Source organism: Neofelis nebulosa, chromosome 9 (assembly GCF_028018385.1).
Source record: "Neofelis nebulosa isolate mNeoNeb1 chromosome 9, mNeoNeb1.pri, whole genome shotgun sequence".
Taxonomy (NCBI): domain Eukaryota; kingdom Metazoa; phylum Chordata; class Mammalia; order Carnivora; family Felidae; genus Neofelis; species Neofelis nebulosa.
The window spans coordinates 111168855-111195090 of record NC_080790.1 but is presented as its reverse complement, the minus strand read 5'-3'; the positions used below and the strand labels follow the sequence as shown (position 1 = coordinate 111195090).

The following is a 26236-nucleotide window of genomic DNA, read 5'->3' as shown; positions in this document are numbered from 1 at the left end:
CCGGAGATGCAGCTAGAGAGGTGGGGGGCGGGGTGGGCTAGTTCCACCACCTCAATCCCCCTGGGCGCTGACTCCTGCATTTGTGAGACAGCTGGTGTGTCCCGTGGCATCTGCAGGGCTGAGGCCAGGGGGGCAGGTGGGGTCTTGGCCACCTCCTTCCTCGCTGTGGCCTGGTGCTCTGCTCCTCACCTCTGACCTGCTCCCTACCCCATGGGGGTGCAGGCCCGAAGCTCCTTCATCACAATCACATGTTGCTGGGGACCAGCTCATTTTGATCAGAGCCACTTGCCTTGACTTTCCGTTGCTACACAGGCTCAAGAGGGGTGTAGGTGATCTCAGGCTCCTCTGGGTTGAAGGGTACATGCTCGGCACAAAGTATTTTCAAAACCTGCTTTTTATTTACATTTAAGTCAATTACATGCATGTTTTGTTTTTAAAACAGGAGTAATTAGCCAAAAATGCATTAAAATTTTAAAATAGCAATTAAATATACAAAAATATAGCTTACAAAAAACTGCGGATGTTTAAAAATATTCTGCTGCAGAATTCTTAGTGTACAAACACGTCTATGAAACCTGAGGGTCAGAGTTTCATAAACTTTTTTTTTTTTTTTTTTTTGAGGGAGTTATACAATATCTAGTGAGTAAACCCCAGTGGGCTAAACTACAGGACTAAACTACCCCCCTCCTTCCTGGCAATGATGTCAAACCCAGAGACGACAGTTATGAGGAACACTCTTGGAAGACCAGGCTGTCTCCAGGAGGAGCTTCCCTAACACCGGCACCACCGGCCCCATCTACCCACCTGGCTGTAGCACCGCCTGGGAGGGACCGTGTGCAGCTGGCCCTAGATGCAGGTACAGGGAGCTGAGAGGAGCTTCACCAAGTACAGACCGGTCCCTTGACATTGGCGGGGACCACATTCTAGGTCCATGTCCCTGGAGCAGGGAGGGTGTTCTCCCTGACCTGAGAGCCACAGAAGTGAGCACTGGATTGGTAAGCAAGGGTGCAATGCTCGGTCTGAAAATGGAACCAAACTATTAGCATTTTGCAAAGTTGGGCTCTAAAGCTGAACCGGACAAAGACAAACTTATTGAACAAGCCCCTCTATTTTTCTTGTGATATTCCCACTCAAGTGGAAGCACAGTCCATGGCATGGGGGATCTTTCATTAATATTATCTACTAAAGAACCACTCTGGTTAACAACTGCAGATTTCACCAGAATTTAGACATTGTGAATTTAGACACATTCATCTCTTTTACTTAAGAAACTCATAATAGCTGATGTGAAAGACATTCTAACCCAGGGCCAGCTAGTCAGGTGACAGAAGGGTGGCATTTCACATACAATTCCTTTCAAGTTTCAGGTTAGGGGCCTAAATTGCACTTTTAATCCAAGGAAAGCACTGGGCTGCTGCTCTGGGAGGCAGGAAGCCAGGGAGGGGGGTGAGAACCAATGTAGGAGTCCATGCCCCTCACCCTAGGGCTGCCTGGAAGAAGCAGCTTTGTAAGACATTTTTTTCTTAAAAGATTTCTGTTGTCGAATGGAAAAAATTCTGTGGCAAGCATTTTCTTTTTAATGTGTGCATAAAGAGTGGGGAGGGAAAGGGAGCAGAGCCAGGACCTTGAAGACGGACACTGAAGTGTATCTATGGTTAGTCTTGAGGAGACTGGCCACCTACCTGCTTAGCGTCATCTGAGACATCTGTCCCCCAAACAGAAGGATGCCTCAGGCTTCAGTTGCTGCTGCTTATCAGACTCCTGCCTCAGAAACACAAGAACTCGCCTAAGAAATGACAGTTGTAGCCAGACGTCACCCCATCGGATGGGGTTGGATGGGGACCAGGGGGGTGTAAAGGCTGTTGGACCTGGACGAGAGGCCTGCATTGCTGTTCTCAGCAACACAGCAGAGCCTGCTGTTGGGTGTCCTGTCACAGACCAGACTGTCCTTGTGCAGTCTGGAAACTGGTGGTGCTCTCATATTATCTGTGTGTGTGGTAAGGGTCAGGGAGGGATTGCTATTTCTGCTTTGTATGGAAAACTAGAATTTTAGTATGCTGCAATCAATAAAAAATGCCTTATTCAAAAGGAAATGTGATTGCAAAGACATCCTCCAATTATGGGCTCACCTTTTACAGGTATTCGGACTTCTGAGATGGCTCTTCCCCCATGAATAGGAATGCTCCTTGGATATACTGGTCTGGTATCACATGAGTAAAAGAGAAGAGTTATACATACACGCGTGTAATCCCTGTTTATGCGTAAATGGTCACTGGAAGGATCTACATGGAACATAGTGGAACACAGCGGGTGTTCAAGGGGCAATAAGTTGGGCTCGCTAGGTCAGGGATGCAAGAAAGACTCATGATTTGTGAATTATATGAAGGGATTACCTATTCAAAAATTTATGGAATAGCTGCCAAGGAGCACCATGGGCAAAGACAGATGGAGGTGACTGGCAAGATCAGGAGAGGAAAAGGAAGGGACCCAGGTAAACGCAGGCCTTCCCCCAAGGGAGCTCCTGTATCTCAGGAGGCTCTTGCTGAGGTTTTGTTGCTACCTGAGCTACAGAGGAGCCCTATGTGACTGGCATGATCCTGCCTATAATAAGGAACTTCCACAACCCCAGGCCTACTGCCCACCAGGCTTTGGACATTGTATGGTCCTCATGAGAGCCAGCAAAAATGTCACTACAATTCTTAGAGGGCAGAGAAGGAAATCAGCTTGCATAAAGACACATGGCTGGTGAATGGCAAGGGATGATTAAACTCACTCAGCACTTTTTCTGTCCAGAGCCTCCCTGTGTTCATTCCATAATTCTCAGAAAGCCTTTCAGAAAAACTACTACTACAGTTCAGAATAGCTTAGCAGAGCAAGACCAGGCCACAGAGGTGGCAGGCTTTGGAGTGGGGCTGTGGAAAGGTACAAATTGGTCCTCTAATGGGTCCAAGGGACTTGGCACTGGGGCAAAGGATCTTAATTTTGTCAAGATGTGTTAAGAACAGGCTATCTGGCGATGATGGAATGTTCCCTGTATTCCTCAGCTTAGACTTCCCCTTGGGCCATCTACTCGCATCTGGCCATTTCTGTCTAGTCCAGCTCCCTGCCTTGGTGGGCACAGGCTACGAGGACCTCACCTGCCAGGGACAGGCCCAACCACATCACACTGTGGCAGAGAGAAGCGGCAGATGACAATGTCTTATGCCTACTTAATCAGGAATCAAGTCAGGCTGGTTTTGTTCCCTGTTTCTAAAGCCACCTGAATTCAGCTGTACTCCTAGCAACAACTAGATAATGATGCAGCCACCCATGGAGTTCAGTTGGGGCTGAGTTACATTCTTTTAACCCACAGCATACAAGTAACATCCGATCTTTGAGCTGCTTAGACACAGCAAGACCAAGTAAAAAAAAAAAAACCAAAACCTGCCATGTCAACCCCCAGTGGCCCAAGAGCAGACCAAAGTCCCCACGTGTCTACAGATTAACAAAAGATCACCAACAACTTCCCAACAAAAGATAGATAGATGTGGCCAGGGTGGCCTCAGTGTAAGGTGTGAGCCTGTGCCAAGAGTATTAGGGGATCCTTAACTCATTCTTTAAAAAGTTCAGATGAAGATTTAACTTTGTCCACAGACAACTGTGTTTTAATCAGAATTGAAGATGTAAATTAAGCCCTGGCCATTGGCAATAATGACAGTGCAGCACAGAGTCCTGGAGGAGGAGGACCCAGGTGTGGGGAGCAGGTGCATTCAGGTTGTCTTGCTAAGAGTGGCAGGAACTACTACTCTGGGTGACACTGGCTGAGCTGCAGTGGGACACCGAGCCAAGAAAGGAGATGGTGAGCAGAGTGAATATTCACCACTCCATATCCAGCCCCACCCTGGTGAAAGGGTGGCATTTAAAAAGCCCTCCGCATTCACAGGTGTGGAGGTCACGTTAGTGGCACCTCGTGGGGGTTGGTGCCCAATGGAGAGTGCACGGCATTCTGGCGCTTTCCTCTAATGGCTGGAAATATGCACCAACCATATCAACTTGCCCTTCCTGTGACAGGGAAATGAACTGATCTACCCACACATACAGGGGCAGAAAAAAGCTGCAACTGATGAGTTATAATCTTGCCAAAGCTGTGAGCTGAAATCATTTGCAGTTTTTAGAGCATACGAATTCCTCCCTTCAGGGGAAAAATTCTCTTTCCTGTTGGAACCTCGTAACAAGGTGAGATCTGTCCCAAGCCATCCCATGGGGAATGGTGGGTGTTGGCCACAACTGAGGCTAGTCTAGAAGCAGACCTACTTTTGACACTGGTCACTGGAAACATTTCACTGTAAACTGGGTGCTTTGCAGCATTCAACTCCATTGTGCTACCAACACAATGCAGAAATGGTGAAAGTAGGAGCGCATGAAAATCTTTTCAAGGATGCCCAACAGGCTAAGGCTTTCATATAAAAATACCCCACACTTCCTTGCCCTGTTGAAGCAGCCAGTTGGCGTGACATGAATAGGTCACAAGGAGGAAACAGCCAATTCTGACCAACTGGATTTGTAATTTTCCAAACTGGATTTTGTCCAGCACTTTCCTAGGCTAATGGGAATTTTCCTCATCTGACCCCAGCCATCTGAGCCAAGGACAGGTTCTGTCTCCCATTCTAAGATGGTAGAGACGAATCCAGAAAAAAATCCCTGGAGACATGCCACGAACAGAGTAGTAAAGCTTCCCCCATTCTCTCTCCATACCATGCAGACCACATTTCCAATGAGAAACTGTCCTCACTCACACCTGGGGAATGGAGCAGAGGCAAAGCTGTTGACGAAGAGTCCACCCTATAACAGAAGGAGGTGGAAAGCAGTGCCGTGGAAAAGAACTTTCTATCTGACCCAAAGCCACTTCAGATGGCAAATTTATACAGTATTCATGAATCCGAATGGACTCTTCAGTCATTTCTAGAAAAATTGGACAGAAAGAGCCAAAGAGCAGCATGCATTTCTCTCCTATAAAGACACTTTAAATTACTTATCGCAAGTCTGAATACTGAGGCACACACCAATGGGTGAACAGCCCTACGGGAGCTTCCTGAAACTATTTACAATTTCAAGTGGATCCCTCGCTTCAGAATTACAGAAAGATCTTATTTGGGATGCTTCAAATTGTTAAAAAGCCAATGACAGGCATTTTCTCTTAAGTAGAAACACAGGGCAGGAGAGGGAAGGAAACGGAAGGAGTGGAGAGAGGCAAGGGAGTCAGCATCCTCTCATCTCAGCAGGGCCCGGAAGACTGGCCATTCTCAGGAAGAAGCTCCCCTTGGGAGCCATCTGAGAGGCTCACAGCAGCTCCTTACTGAGGCAGTGGGCTAAGACCAGCAGCTGCACTGGAACCCCACTGTAGGGGTGGGCAGCACCCTGAGGCTCCCTGGGTCACACACGGACAGCACATCCCCTGCTGGGGCTCCAGATGGGCGGCCTGGCTGGGCTTCACTGGGGAGTTTGGGGGGGCGGGCAAGAATAAGAGGAAATGACTTCTGACCAAGCCTTTCCAAGTGCATCTAATGTATTTAGATGATTTGATAAGCAAGTGTCATGAACTTGAGGGAGAAGGAGTGGCAAGGGGGCACTGCTGCTCTGTGGTAACCAAAGCCCCTGGGTTCCAAGATGACCTTATCAAAGGAACATAATGTGAAAAGCCTCGTTGGCACTGCCTCACCAATCACTGGCAACCAGTCGGGCTTCAACTGAGGTAACCGCTGGTTTTACTTGGCTCAGGGACTGCCAGGAGGGTCTGCTACTGCAAAAGCATGCACGGTCTGCATAGAAGCTCATCTGTCTGCAGGGTGGGGGTGGGGGGGTGGGGGGGTGGGGGGGGGGCTTTAAACACCTGCCCTCAGTTCCCTTCTCTAACAGTCCTATCTTCCCTTCTGCTTGATAAAGATTCACCTTGACATGGAGAAAAGTATCTGGGAGACAGAGTAATGGCGTCAGCAAGAGACCCTCGTGAAATTTCTTGAACGTAACCGGAAGGCTTATCCATCATCCACTCCTCTTCTCTTGGCATGGGGTAGTGTCAGCGTGCTTTGGTTGTCACAAGACCCAGCAGTCTGGCTTCCCAGTGTAGCTGGCCCGAGTTCTTCATGAGGCAAAGGAAGTGGCAGCTGGTGCCCCAGGTAGAGCAGCCAACGCAGAGACCGCTTGTGTTCCTCCTGGCTCCATATGGATGTCGGATCCCACAGCAGTTTGGTCCTTGGGGGAGCTATACGATGTTCTCTGCCCCGGGCAGGGGCCCCTGCGGGGGTCCACGGTCCTGCTTACTGTGCAGCTGGGCCAGCTGCAGAACTGGCATGTTGCACAGTGGACATACTTTACGAACCTCGAGCCACTTAATAAGGCACCTGCAGGATGAGACAACACAGGAGGAAGATGTCAGTCCCAGGCTTATGGCGCCCCCTGCCAGATGCCTCATGGGTTAAACACATCTGCCCCTCTAGCCAGGGGCTGATGTGAACACTCAGATCCCAAGCAGCTCCACCAGCGGGTGGAGAATGCCTGTAACCCTCTGGAGAAATCAAAGCCTCTAATCTTCTAAAAGGTGATACGAATCAGCCACAGCATGCTATACCCTCGAATGATCCATGACTTCTTAAAGGATGAAGTACACTGAGGAGGGTGGTGGGAAGTAGGAGAAATAAAAGTTTTTAATAGAAATGAAAACAAAAAATTGTGAGAGAAGAGGGAATATTAGTATGTTGGCATAGGAGATGGCTTCACACTCCCACTTACATTCATACTTTATTTATTTTGATTTAAAATAACTGGTTTTAAGTTTTTAGGAATAGAAACTCTCGTTGGAAAATTCCATTTAAAGCAGCTGTTCGTAGCCTCAGCTCTAAGGAGGTGTGGGCTTATTTGGCCCTCTGCCCAAAGTCCTGCCTGGCAGTCATGTTCCACCACCCCAGTCCCTCCTGATGTCACGTGTGTACACACACACACGTGCACGCACACACCTCACTCCATAGGGTGCGCTGAGCTTGCTGCATTGCAGACTAATCATGAAGCTGTCCGGCTTGTCTGGCACTGCTCTAAACCCACAAGTAAGTGGCTCAATGTGCCTCAAATTCAGGTCCCTTTAAATAATTCCACACCAGGGGCACCTGCGTGGCTCAGTCAGTTAAGCGTCCAACTTTGGCTCATGATCTTGCCACTGGGTGAGTTCGAGCCCCGCGTCGGGCTCTGTGCTGACAGCTCAGAGCCTGGAGCCTGTTTCGGATTCTGTGTCTCCCTCTCTCTCCCTCTGCCCCTCCCCCCTTGCTCACTTGCTCTCTCTCAAAAAACAAACATTAAAAAAAATAATTCCATACCAATACTCACTTTCTGTGAAAGGCATGCTTACATGGACAAATGCCCAACTCATCTCGAGGCTTGAAGTCTTCTAGACACACAGCACAGAGCTGAAAGACAATTGCACACATGAAGCAGAGTGCTAAATACTCTCCCAGGCCCAAAAGTAAAGTGCAGGCCCCCCGAAGCCAGCCATTTGAAGGGATTTACAAGGTCCCACAACTCCTTAAGTGAAAGAAGCAGGCTTGAATGGGCGAGGTCTTCTGAAGAGTCTCCTGCTCTTCCTGTCATACATCTTCAAGATGGAGGGCAGACAGGAGAAGACAGAAAGCAAGAAGCAGCTTCCTTTACTTCAGTAGTCAGAAGAGTCTGACTTGGCTTATTCTCAGTAGACAGGCTAAACATAAAGCGGTTGTCCTGGGTGGGTGAGGGGCTGGCTTCGCCAGGGAATGCTCTGCCCGCTCAGCAGCACGGCCCCTGAGGGGAGTGCTCATGCCCCGGGCCAGGCCCTGGAGCCCTCCTTTGGTTTTCACAATGTAGACACTATAAACTACATGGCACAGCCTGTGGTGACGTGCTACTCACAGTCCCTGGGGTCCCTCACTTATGGGCTGCCTTGTCAACGTCTTTGTCATATATAAAGTTATTCAAGAGTCTCTAATAGTTAAACTTACGAAAATACACAGACGGGGCCAGGCTCACTCTCTGACAGGTGGCTAGGCTCCACTGCCTGGAAAGAGGCCTTCACTTCACTTCCAACCACTACTCCTTGGGCACACAGCAGCGTCCAGAGACATCAAGTATTGTTGCATATACCCACTTCACAGGCAAGAAAACAGAGGCCTGGAGCCACCCTGGTGAGTGGCCAGACCTGGCTGAGGACCCAGGTCTGTTGCACTGATGTGCTGCTGTCCTACTTGTCTCCTGCCCAAAGGTTGAGCTCCTCCCTGCTTGTTTCCCTGTCCATCTCCAGGGATCCTGATTCAACCGTCACCATTTCTTGTCCATCCAGCTGACACGGCCTCCCTGTTGCCTGTTTCTTAACCTATGATGTGTAGCCCAGTGTCTTACGTTATGTGATAGGCCAGGTGGCTCTTGGTGCCCTGTGGCCAGTGCTGTGAATCTCAGTTTTCCAACACCCTTCTCTGGGGAGCTCTCAGGAGCCTTGTACACAGCAGATAGGATCTTCACAGGAGGAGAATGGTAACTGTCTTATCAAGATTCAGCCTTACCATGGAGACAGCAGGAGAGCAGGGGAGGAGGAAGGACAGACAGCTGGCCTTGGCTCAGACACCCACTAGCTGTGGGACCTCTGTTCTCATGTGGCCTCTCAAGCTCTGTTCCTTCATCTGTAGAGTGGGGACACTACCTGCCCCACTGTCATCAGTTCAGACTGGGGACAGGGCTGAGGAGGCAGTAAGGCAGTCTACCAATACCAGTTGTTTTTATTTATGTTTAAATTTCATGACGGGAACACTGTTTTTAAGCCCATTTTTGACTTCTGCAGGAAGGCTGAGAACGAGCTGTGTGGGTAAAGGTGAGAAACTAGCAGTTCCGGCCTTGGGGGTGATTTTTTGGGCTTCTGCTTAAAAGGAGAAATGATGTTCCCATCTGGTAGGCATTCTGGGAAGGCCCAGCTTTCCTCCCAGCACAGGGAGGGAAACAGGGTCAGGACTGCTGGCTCTGCCCTGTGGAGATTCAGCACTGATCCTACCAAAGGGCAAGAAGTTGGACAAGCCACTCAATTTTAATTTGCTTATTTTTCTAGGATCCAAAATTAGATGTGTAGCCTTTTTAAAATGGAGTTACAATTAATGGTTATAATGTGCTATTATGTTGTTAAACAAATTCTAAAACCATAGTCACCTGTAAGGAAAAAAAGGTTAAATTCTGACATGTTAAGTGCCAAAGGTGACCAAAAGCAAGGGCAGTCATGAAGAGAAAAGCCTCCGATCTGACTTTTCAGAAGTTCCATGAAGGGCCAAACTAATTTTACAACTTTACAGGTCCTATTTTGCACTTTACAGTATTTCAACAACAAACTGCTTCTCCATTGTAACTTCCCATACCTTTTTAAAAATGGAGGTATATTTCACATAATATTCATCCCTTTAAAGTATACAATTCAGCATTTTTTAGTATATTCACAGAGTTGTGCAACCATCACCACTATCTAATTCCAGAACATTTCATTCCATGCTCCCAAAGCCCACACCCATAAACAGTCACTCCCCATTCCCCCTTCTCGCAGTCCCTGGCAATCACAACTTTCTGTCTTGATGGATTTGTCTATTCCGGTCATTTCCAGAATGGAATGGAATCATGAAATGGTATCATACAATAAAGTGGTCTTTTTTTGTCTGCCTTCTTTCATTTAGCAAAATGCCTTCAAGGTTTATTCATGTTGTATCATGAATCAATATTTACTTTTATGGTTAAATAGTAGTATGGATATACTATATTTGTTTATCCATTCATTAGTTGATGGTTACTTGGATTGTTTCTACCTTTTAGCTATTATGAATAATGTTGCTCTACTCTAAACAAGTAACACGAGTTTTCAATTCTCTGGGTATATATCTAGGAGTAATTGCTAGGTCATATGGTAATTCTGTATTTAACTTTTTGAGGAATTACTAAATTGTTTGTTTCCCAGCATGGCTACATCATTTCACATTCCCACCAGCAGTATATGAGGGTTCCAATTTCTCCATATCATCAGGTAATTTTTATTGTCTTTTTGATTATAACCATCTTAGATGGTATGAAGCGGTAATCTCATTGTGGTTTTGATTTGTACTTTCCTAATGACTAATGATGTGCTTATCGGCCTGTTGTATATCTTCTTTGGAGAAATGTCTGTTCAAAATTCTTTGTCCACGTTTTTAGTTGGGTTATTTTTCTTTTTACGGGTTGTAAGAGTTCTTTATATATTCTAGATACAATTCCTTATCAGATAGCCAACTGATTTTGACAAAGGTGCAAAAAAGCATTTCAATGGCAGGACAACCTTTTCAACAAATGGTGTCGGAGCAATTGGACATCCATAGCTGGCTATCACCAAAAGCATGATATCACCCCTAAAGCATAAGCAATTGAAGGAAAAAAGTAAATAAAATGGACTTTATCAAATTAAAAAACTTTTGTTCTACAAAAGACCTTGTTAGGATAGAAAGGCTGATATAAAATATTTGCAGTTCTTTTTATTTTGTAGGCTTTTTATTGAATTGTAACTGTTATTTCTAAGTTGTGGATACTTCCTACTCTTATCAGATGGAAGATCTCCAAGTATTTTCTCCCTGTGGGTTATCTTTTTACTTTCTTGATAATAAGGGTTTTTAAATTTTGATGAAGTTCAATTTATCTTTTTCTTTTGGTTGCTTGTGCTTTAGGTGTCATATCTAAGAAACCATCGTTTAACCCAAAGCCACGGAAATTTAGATCTATGTTTATTTCTAAGAGTTTTGTAATTTTAGTTGTTACATCTGGGTCTTTGGTCCATTTTTAATTTTTATATATGGTGTGAAGCAGAGCCCTAACTTCATTATTTTATACAATTTGGTTATCCCAGCACCATTTGTTGAATCAACTGTTCTTTTCTTATTGAATTGTCTTGATGCACTTGTTGAAAATCAATTGACCATAATTGTATACATTTGTCTTTTTTTCTTAAAATAACTTTTTTGGGGGTGCCTGGGTGGCTCAGTTAAGCGTCCGACTTCGGCTCAGGTCATGATCTCATGGTTCATGAGTTCGAGCCCCGTGTCAGGCTCTCTGCTGCCACCTTGGAGCCTGGAGCCTGCTTCAGATTCTGTGTCTCCCTCTCTCTCTGCCCCTCCCCTGCTCTTTCTCTCTCTCAAATAAATAAACAAACAAACAAACAAATTTTTTTTTTTTAAGTTTGAGAGAGAGAAAGAGTGTGTGCATGCGTGTGTGAGTTGGGGAGGGGAGAGAGGGAGAGAGAGAATCCCAAGCAGGCTCCATGCTGTCCAGCTCAGAGCCCCGATGTGGGGCTTGAACCCATAAACCGTGAAATCATGAGCTAAGCTAAAACAAAAAGTTGGATGCTTAACCAACTGAGCCACCTAGGTGCCCCATATAGGTTTGTTTCTGAACTCTCAATTCTATTCCAGTGATCTGCACATCTCTCCAACTGGTAGGATCACACTGTCTTCAAACTGAGGCTTTGTGTTAAGTTCTAAAATTGGGAGATGTGACTCCTCCAACTCTGTCCTTTTGCAAGACTGTTTTCAGCTATTCTGGGTCTCTTGCATTTTCATGTGCATTTTAGGATCTGCTTGTCAATTTTCACCAAAAAAAAAAAAAAAGGCAGCTGTGATTTTGATCGGGATTGTGTCGATTCTGTAAATATTTGGGGGAATATTGCCATTTTATCAATAGTAGGTCTTCCAAACCACAAACATGGTAGGTTTTTCCACTTACATAGGTCTTCTTTAATATCCTTCAATGGTATTTTGTACTTTTCAGTGTACAAGTCTGAGCTTTTGTTAAATTAATTCCTACCTGCTCTTTTTGATGCTGATGTAAATGGAATAGTTTTCTTAATTTCACTTTTGGATTATTCATTGCCAGTGCATAGAAATACAGCTGGTTTTTGTATGTTGATCTTATTTGTTGCACTCATTTATTAGCTCTCATGATTTTTGGTGGATTCTGTAGGGTTTTCTGTTTTTATAAATTCATGTCATCTGAAAGTAATAGTTTTCCTTTTTCCTTTCCAATCTGGATGCCTTTTATTACTTTTTCTTGCCTGACTGTTCTGGCTAGACCCTGCAGCACAATGCAGTACAATTGCAGTACAATGCTGAATAAAAATGGCAAGAGCAGACATCCTTGTCTTGTTCTGATCTTAGGGGAAAAAGCTTTCAGTTTTTTACCATTAAGTATGATGTTAGCTCTGTGTTTTCCATAGATCAAGTTGAGGAAGTTCCCTTCTATTCCTAGTTTGATGAGTGTTTTTATCATGAAAGAGTTTTCAATTTTGTTAAGGGCTTTCTCTGCATCTACTGAAGTGACCATGTGGTTTTTTTTTTTTTTCCTTCTCCCTTTATTCTGTTAATAGGGTGTATTACATTGATGGATTTTTCTTTGTTAAACCAACCTTGTATTCCTTGGGATAAATTCCATTTGATTATGGCATATAATTCTTTTTATATGGTGGTGGATTTAGTTTGCTAGTATTTTGTTGAGGATTTTTTCTCCTATGTTCATAAGAGATACTGGTTTGGAGTTCTCTCTCTCTCTCTCTCTCTCTTTTTTTTTGTGTGTGTGTGACATCTTTGTTTGGTCTTTACATTAGGGCCTGATAGAAGGAGACAGGAAGAGTTCCTCATCACTCTTCATTTTTTGAAGTCAAAGAATGGATTATGATAATGTTAGCCCTGCCAGAAGCTGGGATAGGAAGACACATTTACTGACTGGTTAGTCTATAAATACTTGAGTTTGCTTGTTTTACACGTTAAAAGTAGAAAAGTTCTTAACTGATGGCACCTGCAGAAAGCAGAAGGAAGCTGAGTCAAGTAGCTCCAAAGTAATTTTTTTGCAGGTTGGGGAACAGCAGAAGCTTCAAGTCTGTGGGGGCAGTTGGGACAGCATGTGATGACTCCAGACTCAACACCTAGGGCCACACTATTTTTTTTTTTTTTTTGTATCCAAAATGTGTTTATTGGGATGGTTTCCCACTCGTCTTGATTCAGGGTGCTTTTAGTGCTGCTTTTATCTGAAGGAGCATCCTTCTGTTAAGTCTTACTTTTCTTTGTGTAGGTTGGCAGAGGAGAGTGAAGTAGCTAACGCACAAAATTACTATTTGTGCATGGTAAAGGTGGTGGTGATTTTACAGCAACCTGGGCATTTCACATTCATGAAGTAGGAACTGGGGCTCTGCACTAGATGCTTCTTCTTGCGTTTCCTCTTCTCCTCTTCTGGAGAGGGAATGGAGGAGCTTCTGTGTGAGGGCATTTTCTGGTTGGGGGAGGTTATCACCATGGGAAAGGCTAGGGTCACACTCTCCCTATGCTCAGAAGCTGGATAATATACCCATTCTACTCAACTTTCTTAAATCTCAATTTCTACAAATGCAAAATAAGGAATAATACCTATCTTATCTGAGTTTTTAAAAATGTGAGTTACCTTGCTCTTAAGATAATTATATGAAGTAACAGACATGTTGGTAATCTTGCCACCTTGTACAGTGATTCCAGAGGCAGCATTTCTAGTTCAGAGGTGTCATTTAAGGTTGGAATCTTTGGGAACTATGAAAGCAACCTACAGATGGTTCTGCCATTCAGGAAAGGTCCAGCTTTCTGGTTCCAAATGAAGTACAGTGGACAGTCCCTTCCATGGCCCTCATATGTTCATATCCTTGGCCCACTGCTGTACATGCCTCATTGATTTGTGACCTTCTCTCCTATGGGGCCAGTGTTCTTTAACGGAAGGGAGGGACTATACCCACTCAATCTCTAGGGTCCTACATACTTTCAGTTCTTTAGACACGCTTTGGATTTTTGTTGTTGTTTGTTTTTAACTATTTTTGCAATTTTAACAAACCTTGGACAAACCTCAGTTGGGCTCCAAATATTTGTATATTTTTAAAAGTAAAATTCGAGAATGTGATATGTAAGAAGATGGATCAATAGTCCTAGAAAGACTGAATGGGTTTAAATCTCTTTCTATATAAGACAAGGATGTGGTAAAACTTGCACTGCCAGAGCCACCTCCTCACTGGAGCAAAGGGAAGGGGATGAGCCTATGGGGAGGTGAGGAGAAGAAGGAAAAGATATTTTTTACTTTACATAGGGGGCAACTCCAATGGGTCCAACCTTTCTGTAGTCTCTTCTTATGGAAAGCAGGGCAGAGCAGGGCTACAGTGTACCTGCCACATTACTCCTCTGCCTGACCTGAGAAAACCGATGGCTCTTTCTAGTCCTTGTGCAGCTAGGTTCCCAGCTGGTGCCGAGATGCAGAGGGAAGCAGGGTGTCCTTTCCCTTTTGTATGTACAGGCGATACCTGATGGAATGGGGGTTGGGCCTGAATTTATTCAAACTTGGAAGCTACATGGATGGCTCTACCACTGTATTGTGGATGTGGACTCAGGGTTCTACAAAACTGTGCATATTCTGATTGATCCATATAAGCACAGCAGGTAGATGAGGCCTTCTCTGGTGGGGTGGCAGGACAGAAAGAGTGCAATGTGGGGGCACATGGATGGTTCAGTCAGTTAAGCATCTGACTCTTGATTTCAGCTCCAGGTCATGATCTCATGGTCGTGAGGTCATGCCCCTCTTCAGGCCCCATGCTGGGCGTGGAGCCTGCTTAAGATTCTCCCTTTCTCTCTCTCTATCTCTCTCTGTTCTTTCCTCACTCATGCATGAGCTCTCTCCCTCTCTCTCTTCCCCCAACCCCCCAAAAAATGCAATGCAACAACAAAATCTGAATAATGGCTGAAAATCAACCTTGGTTAAAGTCAAACCTACATATTTATGAAGCTGAGTAAACCACAAACAGGATAAATCCAAAGAAATCTATGCTCAGATATATCATAATTAAGTTATTGAAAACTAAGGACAAAAAAACCTTTGAAAGCAGTTGGAGAAAAAAGACACTGATAGAGGATCAATGACTTGAATGACTGAATTTCTCATCGGTAATGGTGAAGGCCAGAAGAAGTGGCACATTTTATTTTTATTTATTTATTTTTTCAATATATGAAGTTTATTGTCAAACTGGTTTCCATACAACACCCAGTGCTCATCCCAAAAGGTACCCTCCTCAATACCCATCACCCACCCCCCCCCCCCCACCCCCCATCAACCCTCAGTTTGTTCTCAGTTTTTAAGAGTCTCTTATGCTTTGGCTCTCTTCCACTCGAACCTCTTTTTTTTTTTTTTCCTTCCCCTCCCCCATGGGTTTCTGTTAAGTTTCTCAGGATCCACATAAGAATGAAACCATATGGTATCTGTCTTTCTCTGTATGGCTTATTTCACTTAGCATAACACTCTCCAGTTCCATCCATGTTGCTACAAAGGGCCATATTTCATTCTTTCTCATTGGAAGTGGCACATTTTAAAAGTGCTGAAAGAAAAGAAGTGTCAACCTAGAGTTCTACGCCCTTCCTTCAGGAATGAAAATGAAATAAAGACATTCTCAGATGAAGGCAAACTAGTAGAATTCAGAACCAGCAGATTTGCTCGAAAAGAAATGCTAGAGGAAGTTCATCAGATAGAAGGAAAATGACATTAAGAAGGAAACCTGATGGTAATGCAAGCTGGTGCAGCCACTCTGGAAAACAGTATGGAGGTTCCTCAAAAAATTAAAAATAGAACTACCCTATGACCCAGCAATTGCACTATTAGGCGTTTATCCACAGGATACAGGTATGCTGTTTCAAAGGGACACATGCACCCCCATGTTTATAGCAGCACTATCAACAATAGCCAAAGTACGGAAAGAGCCCAAATGTCCATCAATGGATGAAGGGATAAAGACAATGTGGTATATATATACAATGGAGTATTACTCGGCAATCAAAAAGAATGAAATCTTACCATTTGCAATGACGTGGATGGAACTGGAGGGTATTATGCTAAGTGAAATTAGTCAGAGAAAGACAAAAATCAAATGACTTCACTCATATGAGGACTTTAAGAGACAAAACAGATGGGGGCGCCTGGGTGGCGCAGTCGGTTAAGCGGCCGACTTCAGCCAGGTCATGATCTCGCGGTCCGTGAGTTTGAGCCCCGCGTCGGGCTCTGTGCTGACAGCTCGGAGCCTGGAGCCTGTTTCCGATTCTGTGTCTCCCTCTCTCTGCCCCTCCCCCGTTCATGCTCTGTCTCTCTCTGTCCCAAAAATAAATAAAAAACGTTGAAAAAAAAAATTAAAAAAAAAAAAAAAAAGAGACAAAACAGATGAACATAAGGGAAGGGAAACAAAAATAATATAAAAACCGGGAGGGGGACAAAACAGAAGAGACTCATAAATATGGAGAACAAACTGAGGGTTACTGGAAGGGTTGTGGGAGGGGGGATGGGCTAAATGGGTAAGGAGCACTAAGGCATCTACTCCTGAAATCATTGTTGTACTATCTGCTAACTAATTTGGATGTAAATTTTTAAAAATTTAAAAAAAAAAAAACAGTGCAAAAAAAAAAAAAAAGAAAAAAAAAGAAAAAGAAAGTATGACCCAGAAAAAAAAAAAAAAGGAAACTTGAAGGGGCACCTGGCTGGCTCAGTTGGTTAAGTGTCCGACTCTTGATTTCGGCTCAGGTCGTGATCTCACAGTTTATGAGCTTGAGTCCTGCATCAGGTTCTGTGCTGACAGCATGGAGAGTGCTTGGGATTCTCTCTCTCTCTGCCGCTCCCCTGCTCTTTCTCTCTCTTTCTCTCTCAAAATTAAATAAACATTAAAAAAAAAGAAGAAGAAGAAGGAAACTTGAAGGGGCATCTGGGTGGCTCAATCAGTTAAGCGTCCAACTCTTGATTTTGGCTCAGGTCACAGTCTCACAGTTCATGGGTTCAGGCTCTGTACCGATGGGATGGAACCTGATTGGGATTCTCTCTCTCCTTTCTCTCTGCCCCTCCCCTCAGCATATGCACACACATGGACTGTGTATATATATATATATATATATATATATATATATATATATACACACACACACATTAATAAAAGAAGGAAACTTGGAATATTAGGAATGAAGAGCAACAGAAATGGTAAATATCTGAATATTTATGACTATTTTTCCTTTCCAGAATCCTTTAAAATATATTTGACAGTTATAAGTAAAAAATATAACACTGTCAGATGGATTTTCAATGTATATAGATGTAATATGATAGCAACTGCATAAGTGGAAAAAGGTAAAAGGGTCTATCTACATGGTGGAACGTTTCTACATTCCAACTGAAGTGCTAAAAAAAATAGTTCCAGGTGTATTTATTTTGTAATTCTCTAAAATATTACACAAAAAAGATAAAGCCAAAATCACAAAAGATACTAAAAATGGATTACTAAAAGTCTTCAAATAATCCAAAGGTGGCAGTAAAAGGAAAACAAGAATGAAAGAGGGAAAAACAGAAGACAGGTAATAAAATGGTAGACCCAATTACAAACATCAATAACTGCCTTGAATGTAAATGGTCTAAACACACCAATTAAAACAAAGATTGGCAGAGTGGATTAAAAAAAACCCATCATGACCCAACTTTATGCTATCTATAAGAAAACTCACTTCAAATATAATTCTATGGGTAGACTGAAAATAAAAGGATGAAAAAATACAGGCCATGGAAACATTAATCAAAAGAAAGCTAGAGGTGCTGTACTAATATCACACAAAGATTCCAAAGCAAAGAAAACTGCCAGAGATGAAGAGGGATATTATGTCTTGACAGAGGGATCAATTCACCAAGAAGACATAAAAACCCTAAATGTATAATAAGCACTAAAAACAGAGCTTTATATAAAGCAGTATATACATACATGGAAAGACATAATGTGTTTTTAGATCATAAGACTCAACATGGTAAAGATGCCAATTTTCCCCTGACTTACAGATTCGATGCAATCCTAATCAAAATCCCAGGAGGACTTTTTCTTCTTTTTCGTAGACATAGACTAGCTGATGCCACAATTTAAATGGAAGAGCAAGGAACTAGACTAGCTAAAACAGTTTTGGAAAAGAAGAATAAAGTTGGAGGAATCCTATTGTCTTATTTTGACTTATTATAAAGCTGTGGTGTTGGTGAGGGAATGGGTGCATAAATCAATGGAACAGAATGGAGAACTGAGAAAGACAGTCACAAAATATGGCCATTTGATTTCTGACAAAGGAGATTTAATGGAGAAAGCAACTACTCAACAAAAACTAGAGTTGGGGACACTGTGGTGAACAAAGACTAAATGCAAATAGGGAGCAGATCGTAAACTAATGCCAAGATTCTCCAGCTTTTCTTGAAGAAACCCAGATCTGGCAACAACTGGCCATGACAACAATTAGCTAGAGCTGAGTGCTAGCAACTCCTTTAACAGGACCTGCATTCCCCAGTATGTCACAGATTCCATAGCACCTTTCTGTTTTTCTCGACACTAGATGTCAAGAAAATGTTTTTCTTGACATTAGAGGTCATTTAGGACTCCACTTACATGACTGTTCTGTTGTTTCTCTTAGAGATCTCCTTCTCTGTATCTGTTTCTCTATTAAAAGATGGAGAAATAAGAACAGGGAAGACTATGGGTATTAAGAGGATATTTTTCTTTGTAGAAGGATAATATATTATGTTTTGAATATGTATATAGTACCTCCTTAGCTTCACTCAGTGTAAGTGTTGCTTGACCACTATACTGGTAGAAAAAATTAAACAAAAATGATACAGTCATAGATGTAGAGCTAACTAATAAGCTGGAGGGGGCAGGGGTGGTGTCTGGGCATCTGAGTTGGTAAGGTCCCAGGAAGGCTCCCTTAGGGGAGCAAAAGCCAAGAAGTAGCCATGTGATTATGCAGTATCAGACCCCTTAAGAACTTCTCAGTATATGTCCCAGATAACACACAGCACCCTTTTGCACACCCCAGTGTGACTTGCTTGTTTACAGTCTTCTCTACCAGATTGTTAACTGCCTAAGGGCAGAAATTAGTATTTTACGCTCCTTTGTGTCTCTGTAGTTTAGTAAGTGTCTGACATGTTTTACGTATTCGATAACTCTAAAATTACTGTAAAAGTAATGTATTATTTTCCTTCTTTAAGACCATTACAGATAAAACTAACATCACTTTGGGGCGCCTGGGTGGCTCAGTCGGTCAAGCGTCCGACTTTGGCTCAGGTCATGATCTCGCGGTTCGTGGGTTAGAGCCCTGCGTCAGGCTCTGTGCTGACAGCTTGGAGCCTGGAACCTTTTTCGGATTCTGTGTCTCCCTCTCTCTCTGACCCTCCCCTGCTCGCACTCTGTCTCTCTCTCCCTCAAAATAAACAAACACTAAAAAAAAATTTTTTTTTAAACTAACATCCCTTTGACCAACTTCCCCTAATCTTTTTTCTCTTCTCTCCATGTCCCACGTGATCATGTGTCCTTCTCAAACCCAGTAAAACACCTTGCAGTATGCACATAAATCCATGAACAATATGGTGTTTATTTTAGTTTACATATGTGATATAAACATTTATATCACTTTATAACTTGTTTTCAAATCCCATTAGAGATCTATCCCAATTGACATATTTACAGATAGAGCTCAGTCCTTAATTTTGTCTGCTTTTATAGTACCTCACTGTATGAATCACTAGATCAGGTTTCTCTTCCTTCCCCCCCTCTCTTGGTAGATAATCTTTGGTAGTATATCATGTTTTATTTATTCACTACACCACTGAAGGACATTTAGCTTGTCTTTGATTTTTCACGATTCTAATTATTCACTAATAACAGTATCCATATCAAAATTCCATGTGCTTACATGGGACAAAGCTATGTCATCACTGTATAATTAGGCTACAGGAATGCACACACACATAAAAGTCTGACAAAATAGTTTCATCACCAAGAAATGCAACTGGAAAAAACCAAATGAACTGCAAAAAATACATGATTGCCTCTGGAAACAAGCTATATATAGAGCAAGGTTAGGTTTTCCTAGCTACAGTTTCAAATAACAGGGAGAGGGGATCAGCAGCTTAGTCCAATTTAGCAAAATTGGAATTGGTGAGTGCAAGTGAAATACTAACTCTGATACATAATGATGCAACCAACACAGTGTACTCATTCAAGATAAAAGATCCATTATAAACTAATGGGTCAAAACCAATAAGGAAGACTTCGTTCCTGAGGAACCTGGTTATTCAATATGGGTAATGTATGTCAGAATTTAATTTTTCCATTTATGGTCATCAAAGAGACCCCAAATAGAAAAGAGATCATCCTCTATTACTTTAATTTTGGGAAAATTGAAAAATCAAACAGAAATTGATGCTTGGGTTTATTCCAAGGTTAGATCTAAAATGCTGTAACACAGCAACTCTTTGTTAAAAAAATGCAGATGAACTATTGGGACCTCATCAAGATAAAAAGCTCTGCACAGCAAAGGAATCAGTCAACAAAACTAAAAGGTGATTCCATTCCAGTGGAATGGGAGAAGATACCTGCAAATGACATATTGGATAAAGGGTTAGTATCCAAAATCTATAAAGAACTTACCAAACTCAATACTCAAAAAACAAGTAATCCAGTGAAGAGATGGGCAGAAGGCATGAATAGATACTTTTCCAAAGAAGACATCTAGATGGCTGACAGACACACGAAAAGATGCTCAACATCACTCATCATCAGGGAAATACAAATCAAAGCCACAATGAGATACCACCTCACACCTGCCAGAATGGCTAAAGTTAACAACTCAGGAAACAAAAGGTGTTGGCGAGGATGCAGAGAAAGGAACTCTCTTGTACTGTTGGTGGGAATGCAAACTGGCACAGCCACTCTGGAGAACAGTAGGGAGGTTCCTCAAGAAGCTAAAAATAGAACTATGATCCAGCAATTGTACTACTAGGTATTTATCCAAAGGATATAAAAATGCTGATTCGAAGGGGCACATGTACCCCAACTGGTGTGTGTGTGTGTATACATACACACACATACATGTATAATGGAATATTACTTGGCAATTGAAAAGAATGAAATCTTACCATCTCCAACAATGTGGATGGAACTGGAGGGTATTATGCTAAATGAATTAAGTCATTTAGGAAAGACCAATATCATATGATTTCACTCATGTGGAACTTGAGACACAAAGCAGATGCACATAGGGGAAGGCAAGGAAAAATAAGATAAAACAGAGAGGGAGGGGCACCTGGGTGGCTCAGTCGGTTGGGTGTCCGACTTTGGCTCAGGTCATGATCTCACAGTCTGTAAGTTCGAGCCCTGCGTCGGGCTCTGTGCTGACAGCTCTGAGCCTGGAGCCTGCTTCGGATTCTGTGTCTCCCTCTCTCTCTGCTCCTCCCCTGCTCATGCTCTGTCTCTCTCTGTCTCAAAAATAAATAAAAACATTAAAAAAAAAAAAAAACAAAAAAACCCCCCAAAAAACAGAGAGGGAGGCAAACCACAGTAGACTCTTAAATACAGAAAACAAACTGAGGGTTGCTGGAGGGAAGAGGGGCGGGATGATGGGCTAAATGGGTGGTGGGTACTAAGGAGGGCACTTGATGGAATAAGCACTGGGTGTTATATGTAAGTGATGAATCATTGGGTTCTACTCCTGAAACCAATGCTACACTATATGTTAACTAACTTGAATTTAAATAAATAAAAAAAAAAAAAGGAAAAAAAATATGCAGAAATAGCAAAGGTGCAGTAGAAATTTTCAAAGTGTTTGACGATAACAGAAATCATTGTTTTATTATTATTGAAATAATTTCACAAATTAACTCTTTTTGAAGAGACTGGCAATGTAGCTGCCCCACAATGAGATTATATAAAACACAGATATTATAATTTGCAGCTTTCCAACTCCTTGCTTTACAAATAAATTAAAGAACTCAGAAAGGAAGAGAAAAGGGTCCTAAAATTAAAAATAAAATCACTGGGTTCTACTGAACGATTGTAGTCAGAGATGACACAAAGAGTAAAATGAAAAAGAATTCTGGGGTGCCTTTGTGGTTCAGTCGGTTAAGCATCCGACTCTTGATTTCAGCTCAGGTCATGATCTCACAGTCCCTGAGATTGAGCCCCACATCGGGCTCTGTGCTGACGGTGCAGAGCCTGCTTGGGATTCTCTCTCCCTCTCTCTCTGCCCCTCCCCTGCTCGTGCTGTCCCTCTCAAAATAAATGAACGTTAAAAAAAATTCTCATAGACAATGTGTATGAAAGTGTACAGCAGGATACACACATACTTTTGATTTACGTTACAAAGCACAGTAAAATTGTGAACACCTGGGAGCCAACCATGCAACCTCATCACTAGACAATCCCAAGGAATCATATCTTCCCTTATGTTCTTCTCTATTCTATCCCCTTGCCTCATCTCCCCAAATCCCCACCCCCAAGAAGTAATCATTGTCTCTTTTGTGCCATTGATATGAAGGAACTACTAGGAATATTTTTAAGAGTGAAAGTAGTGCAAACTCATCTTGAGTAGAAAAACAAATTTGTATCTATCTACTACTCATATCAGGGACAACATGCAGCATCCCTATTACTATGAAATCTTACATCAGCACCATTTCTATTAAAAATATGAGTTCTATTACTCTTTTTTAAAAAAATTGCTTTTAACATTTATTCATTTTTGAGGGATAGAGTGTGAGCAGGGAGGGGCAGAGAGAGAGGGAGACACAGAATCCAATGCAGGCTCCAGGCTCTGAGCTGTCAGCACAGAGCCTGATGCAGGGTGTGAACCCACGAATGGGGAGATCATGACCTGAGCTGAAGTCGGACACTTAACTGACTGAGCCACCTAGGCACCCGAGTTACATTACTCTCTTATGTCTTCTCACAATTGATTTTTATGTGACCTCACTTTCAATTATCCTATTAAGGGCTGATAAAAATAAGCCTAATTTTTTTAACTTCTTAAAATAAAGATATTTAAGCATATCACTTCTATTAGATAATAGCTCAAGAAAAGATTAAAACGCTTAACAGGGGGCCTGGCTCAGTTGGTGATCGACTCTTGATTTCAGTTCAGGCCATGATCTCATGGTTTGTGGGATCAAGCCCCACGTCTAGCTCAGCACTAACAGCATGGAGCCTGCTTGGGATTCTCTCTCTCCCTCCCTCTCTGCCCCTTCCCCAGTCGTTCTCTCTCTCTATCTCTCAAAATAAATTAATAAACTTGAAAAAAAGATTAAATATTTATAGGCAACTTACCTCATGTAAATTCAGTTCTTTTACTTTCTCTTTTAATATAACCTGTAAGACATAAAAGTATGTCATAGTCATTTAAATGTGTAATTAAAAAATATCTCATTATACTCACACATATTTTTCTATTGTATATGTTACTCATTTCCCCTCTTATTCAATATTAGAGAAAATCTCTTTTATAGCTTGAGACAGAACATTTTTTTAGCAACATTCTTTCTTTGAAAAAAAATTTTTTTTAATGTTTATTTTTGAAGGAGAGAGAGATAGACCACAAGCGGGGGAGGGGCAGCTAGTGAGGGAGACACAGAATCTGAAATGGGCTCCAGGCTCTGAGCTGTCAGCACAGAGCCCAACACAGGGCTCAAACTCATGAACCGTGAGATCATGACCTGAGCTGAAGTCAGATGCTTAACCAACTGAGCCAGCCAGGTGCCCCAGCAACATTTTTTCAACTTGAGCAATGATGCAATGTTCTCCCAAAAAGCAATTTTAAATCCCTTTGGGTATAGATTAACTTTTAGGAAAAGACATTAATACATTCTCATCTGGACTAAGTGCTAACCTAGGAGGAAAATAAATGAGGTCGACTCTCATGGTTCAGTAAAACACAGTATTGGCTGATGGGAAGTGAACGATTACTAATATATAAAAGATTAAAAAATAAGGTCAATCTTAATTTTAGAAGTTTTGCTTATTATTTTGCATTACTATCCCCAGGAAATTTTAGCTCTACCCAGAGTTATGTAAATGAACTTAAAATTCATCCAGTCCCTAACCTGACTCTGTGGTGACTGGATACCAGTTAAAAAAAAATGCCAAGTGATACGAGGATGGATTATTATTTAAAAAGAAAGTTTCTGAGAATAAACAGCTTATTAGAACTACATGCCATCTTAAAGTGAAAAAACAGGCAAGTGAAATTTGGAGAAAATCTCCCAATTTTGAGTATCTTATATTCCTGAACCAAAAATGGTTTTCAGGGCATATTACATTATCAGAAATCAAAAGCTACCATCCGGCTACACAGGGATGTACTAAATTTCCAACTCAGTAGATTTTAAAGACCATTTTACTTTCTTTCTTCTTACTGTATTAATTCTATCAGTCAATTTCACCTCTTGAATAACTATCAAGGCCAATTTTACTTTCTACTTAGCTTACATACAAATCTTATAGGCTGTCAAGTTTACGATAATGTTGAGACAACAGGATTCATTCATTTAGAAAAACTAAAACATTCAACTCTGTGTATAAATCCCACATGAGACCTATGGGAAAGAGCGTGGGGTTACCTATGAACATCAGTGTATACATCTAAGGAACTTGACAAGGAGCTCAGATTTCAAAAAGACACGAACAAAAGATGTATAAAAAAAGATACGTAATCCTAAAACAGTGACATGGTCCTGTAGTGTCAATGTCAGTTAAAGGTTAAAGGCCCAGGGGCGCCTGGGTGCCTCAGTCGGTTGAGCGGCCGGCTTTGGCTCAGGTCATGATCTCACAGTCCGTGAGTTCGAGCCCCACGTCGGGCTCTGTGCTGACAGCTTAGAGCCTGGAGCCTGTTTCAGATTCTGTGTCTCCTTCTCTCTGACCCTCCCCCGTTCATGCTCTGTCTCTCTCTGTCTCAAAAATAAATAAACGTTAAAAAAAAAAATTAAAAAAAAAAAAAAAAAAAAAAAGGTTGGCCCAAATAAGCTAAAGCTTGCCCCACAACCCTTCAAAAAAAACCAACAACAAAACCCAAAAAACTAAAAAAAAAAAAAAAAAAAAGCAAACAAAATCTAAACAACCGAAAGCAAAAAACTAAGGACAACAAGAATAATTTCATACTTTTGACCAAAACAAAATTAAGGAACACCTAGACCCACTGTTTGGAGTAAAATGTTAATGGATGACACATGGAAGAAAAAACAAATTTTACTTGGCTGTCAAGAAAAGCTAAGTTTATTACCTTAAAAAACAAATCAGTAAAAGGATGATAGTACAAAGGGCTAGGGGTTAACAATAATGACCCAAGTATTTGGATTTCTGGTGGTGTGACATTAATAGAAAGGGGGAGGAGATGAGATCACTATAATACAACTGGTCCCCTCTGAGGAGCTGGTGTCTTCTACTGGAAGAGGTGAAAAAAAAAAAAAATTCATTTCATGGAATCTCTGAATGCCACTAGATTAACCATAGCTTTAAGGATTATAAATCACAGCATCTCCCTTTAGCAAAATGTTGGCTAAACCTCCCTGTTATATTATTATATCATCTGAACTTTCTATAACTTCAAATAATACTTAAAGAAAATACTTAAAGAAGTTGACCTATTTTGTATTACAAACTGGCAAGTGAAATGCTAAAATGAACGCAAGTAAATTCAGCCCCAGATTAAAATATGAGTGGAAATCTAAATTCTCATTTTCTGGCAACAAAACAAAACAAACAAAAAACAACCAAAAAAACAAAACAAAAAACATAAAGATCAAAGCCAATCTGAAGTAAATTTCTCACCTGTTTGTAGGCATAAAATTCTTTGTGTGCTTGATGTCTTAGCCTAAAAGACAGAATATGAGTAATGTGATATCGAGGTTTCCAATGTAACAATTTGATAAAAATCTTAAACAGATTTTTGATATTAATTTATATCATTTATTGTTTAAAATCCAAAACCTTTATCCTGAAAAATACCCACATGACCTGTTACCATGTTATGACAATAACCATAAAATATTATCAAAATATTAACTCAAGTGAAATCTCATTAAAACAAAATCTTAACACAACAAATATTTTAATGAACAAGACTCAATTTATATTGGTGATAGTCCACTGGTTTCAGTAATATTTAATATATTACATTTTTCTTAATTAAAAAAATTAAGTATAACATCCATCTAATAATGTACAAAAACTTTAAGAATACAGTTAAATATGTTAAAATATATATATTTATACACTGCTGTAACTATCACCCAGATCAAGATATAGAACATTTCCAGGACCCCTGAAATGACTCGTCCCAATCAGTATCTACTCCTAAGAGGTACCCACTAT

The 26236-nt window shown here is 41.7% G+C and overlaps 1 protein-coding gene across 5 annotated transcripts in view; it reads right to left on the bottom strand.

Moving 5' to 3' along the window:
- Positions 1-376: 376 nt before the first annotated feature.
- RNF24 (ring finger protein 24) overlaps positions 377-26236 on the bottom strand; it is a 79368-nt gene continuing 53508 nt past the window's right edge. For all 5 annotated transcript variants that reach the window (XM_058684995.1, XM_058684997.1, XM_058684994.1 and 2 more), the window contains 4 exons: positions 25694-25736; positions 23198-23239; positions 7357-7436; positions 377-6380 (listed from right to left, as the gene is read on the bottom strand). In XM_058684995.1, the coding sequence (XP_058540978.1) occupies positions 6242-6380; positions 7357-7436; positions 23198-23239; positions 25694-25736 (304 nt within the window). In that variant the 3' untranslated portion in view covers positions 377-6241. The remainder of the gene's footprint in view (positions 6381-7356; positions 7437-23197; positions 23240-25693; positions 25737-26236) is intronic.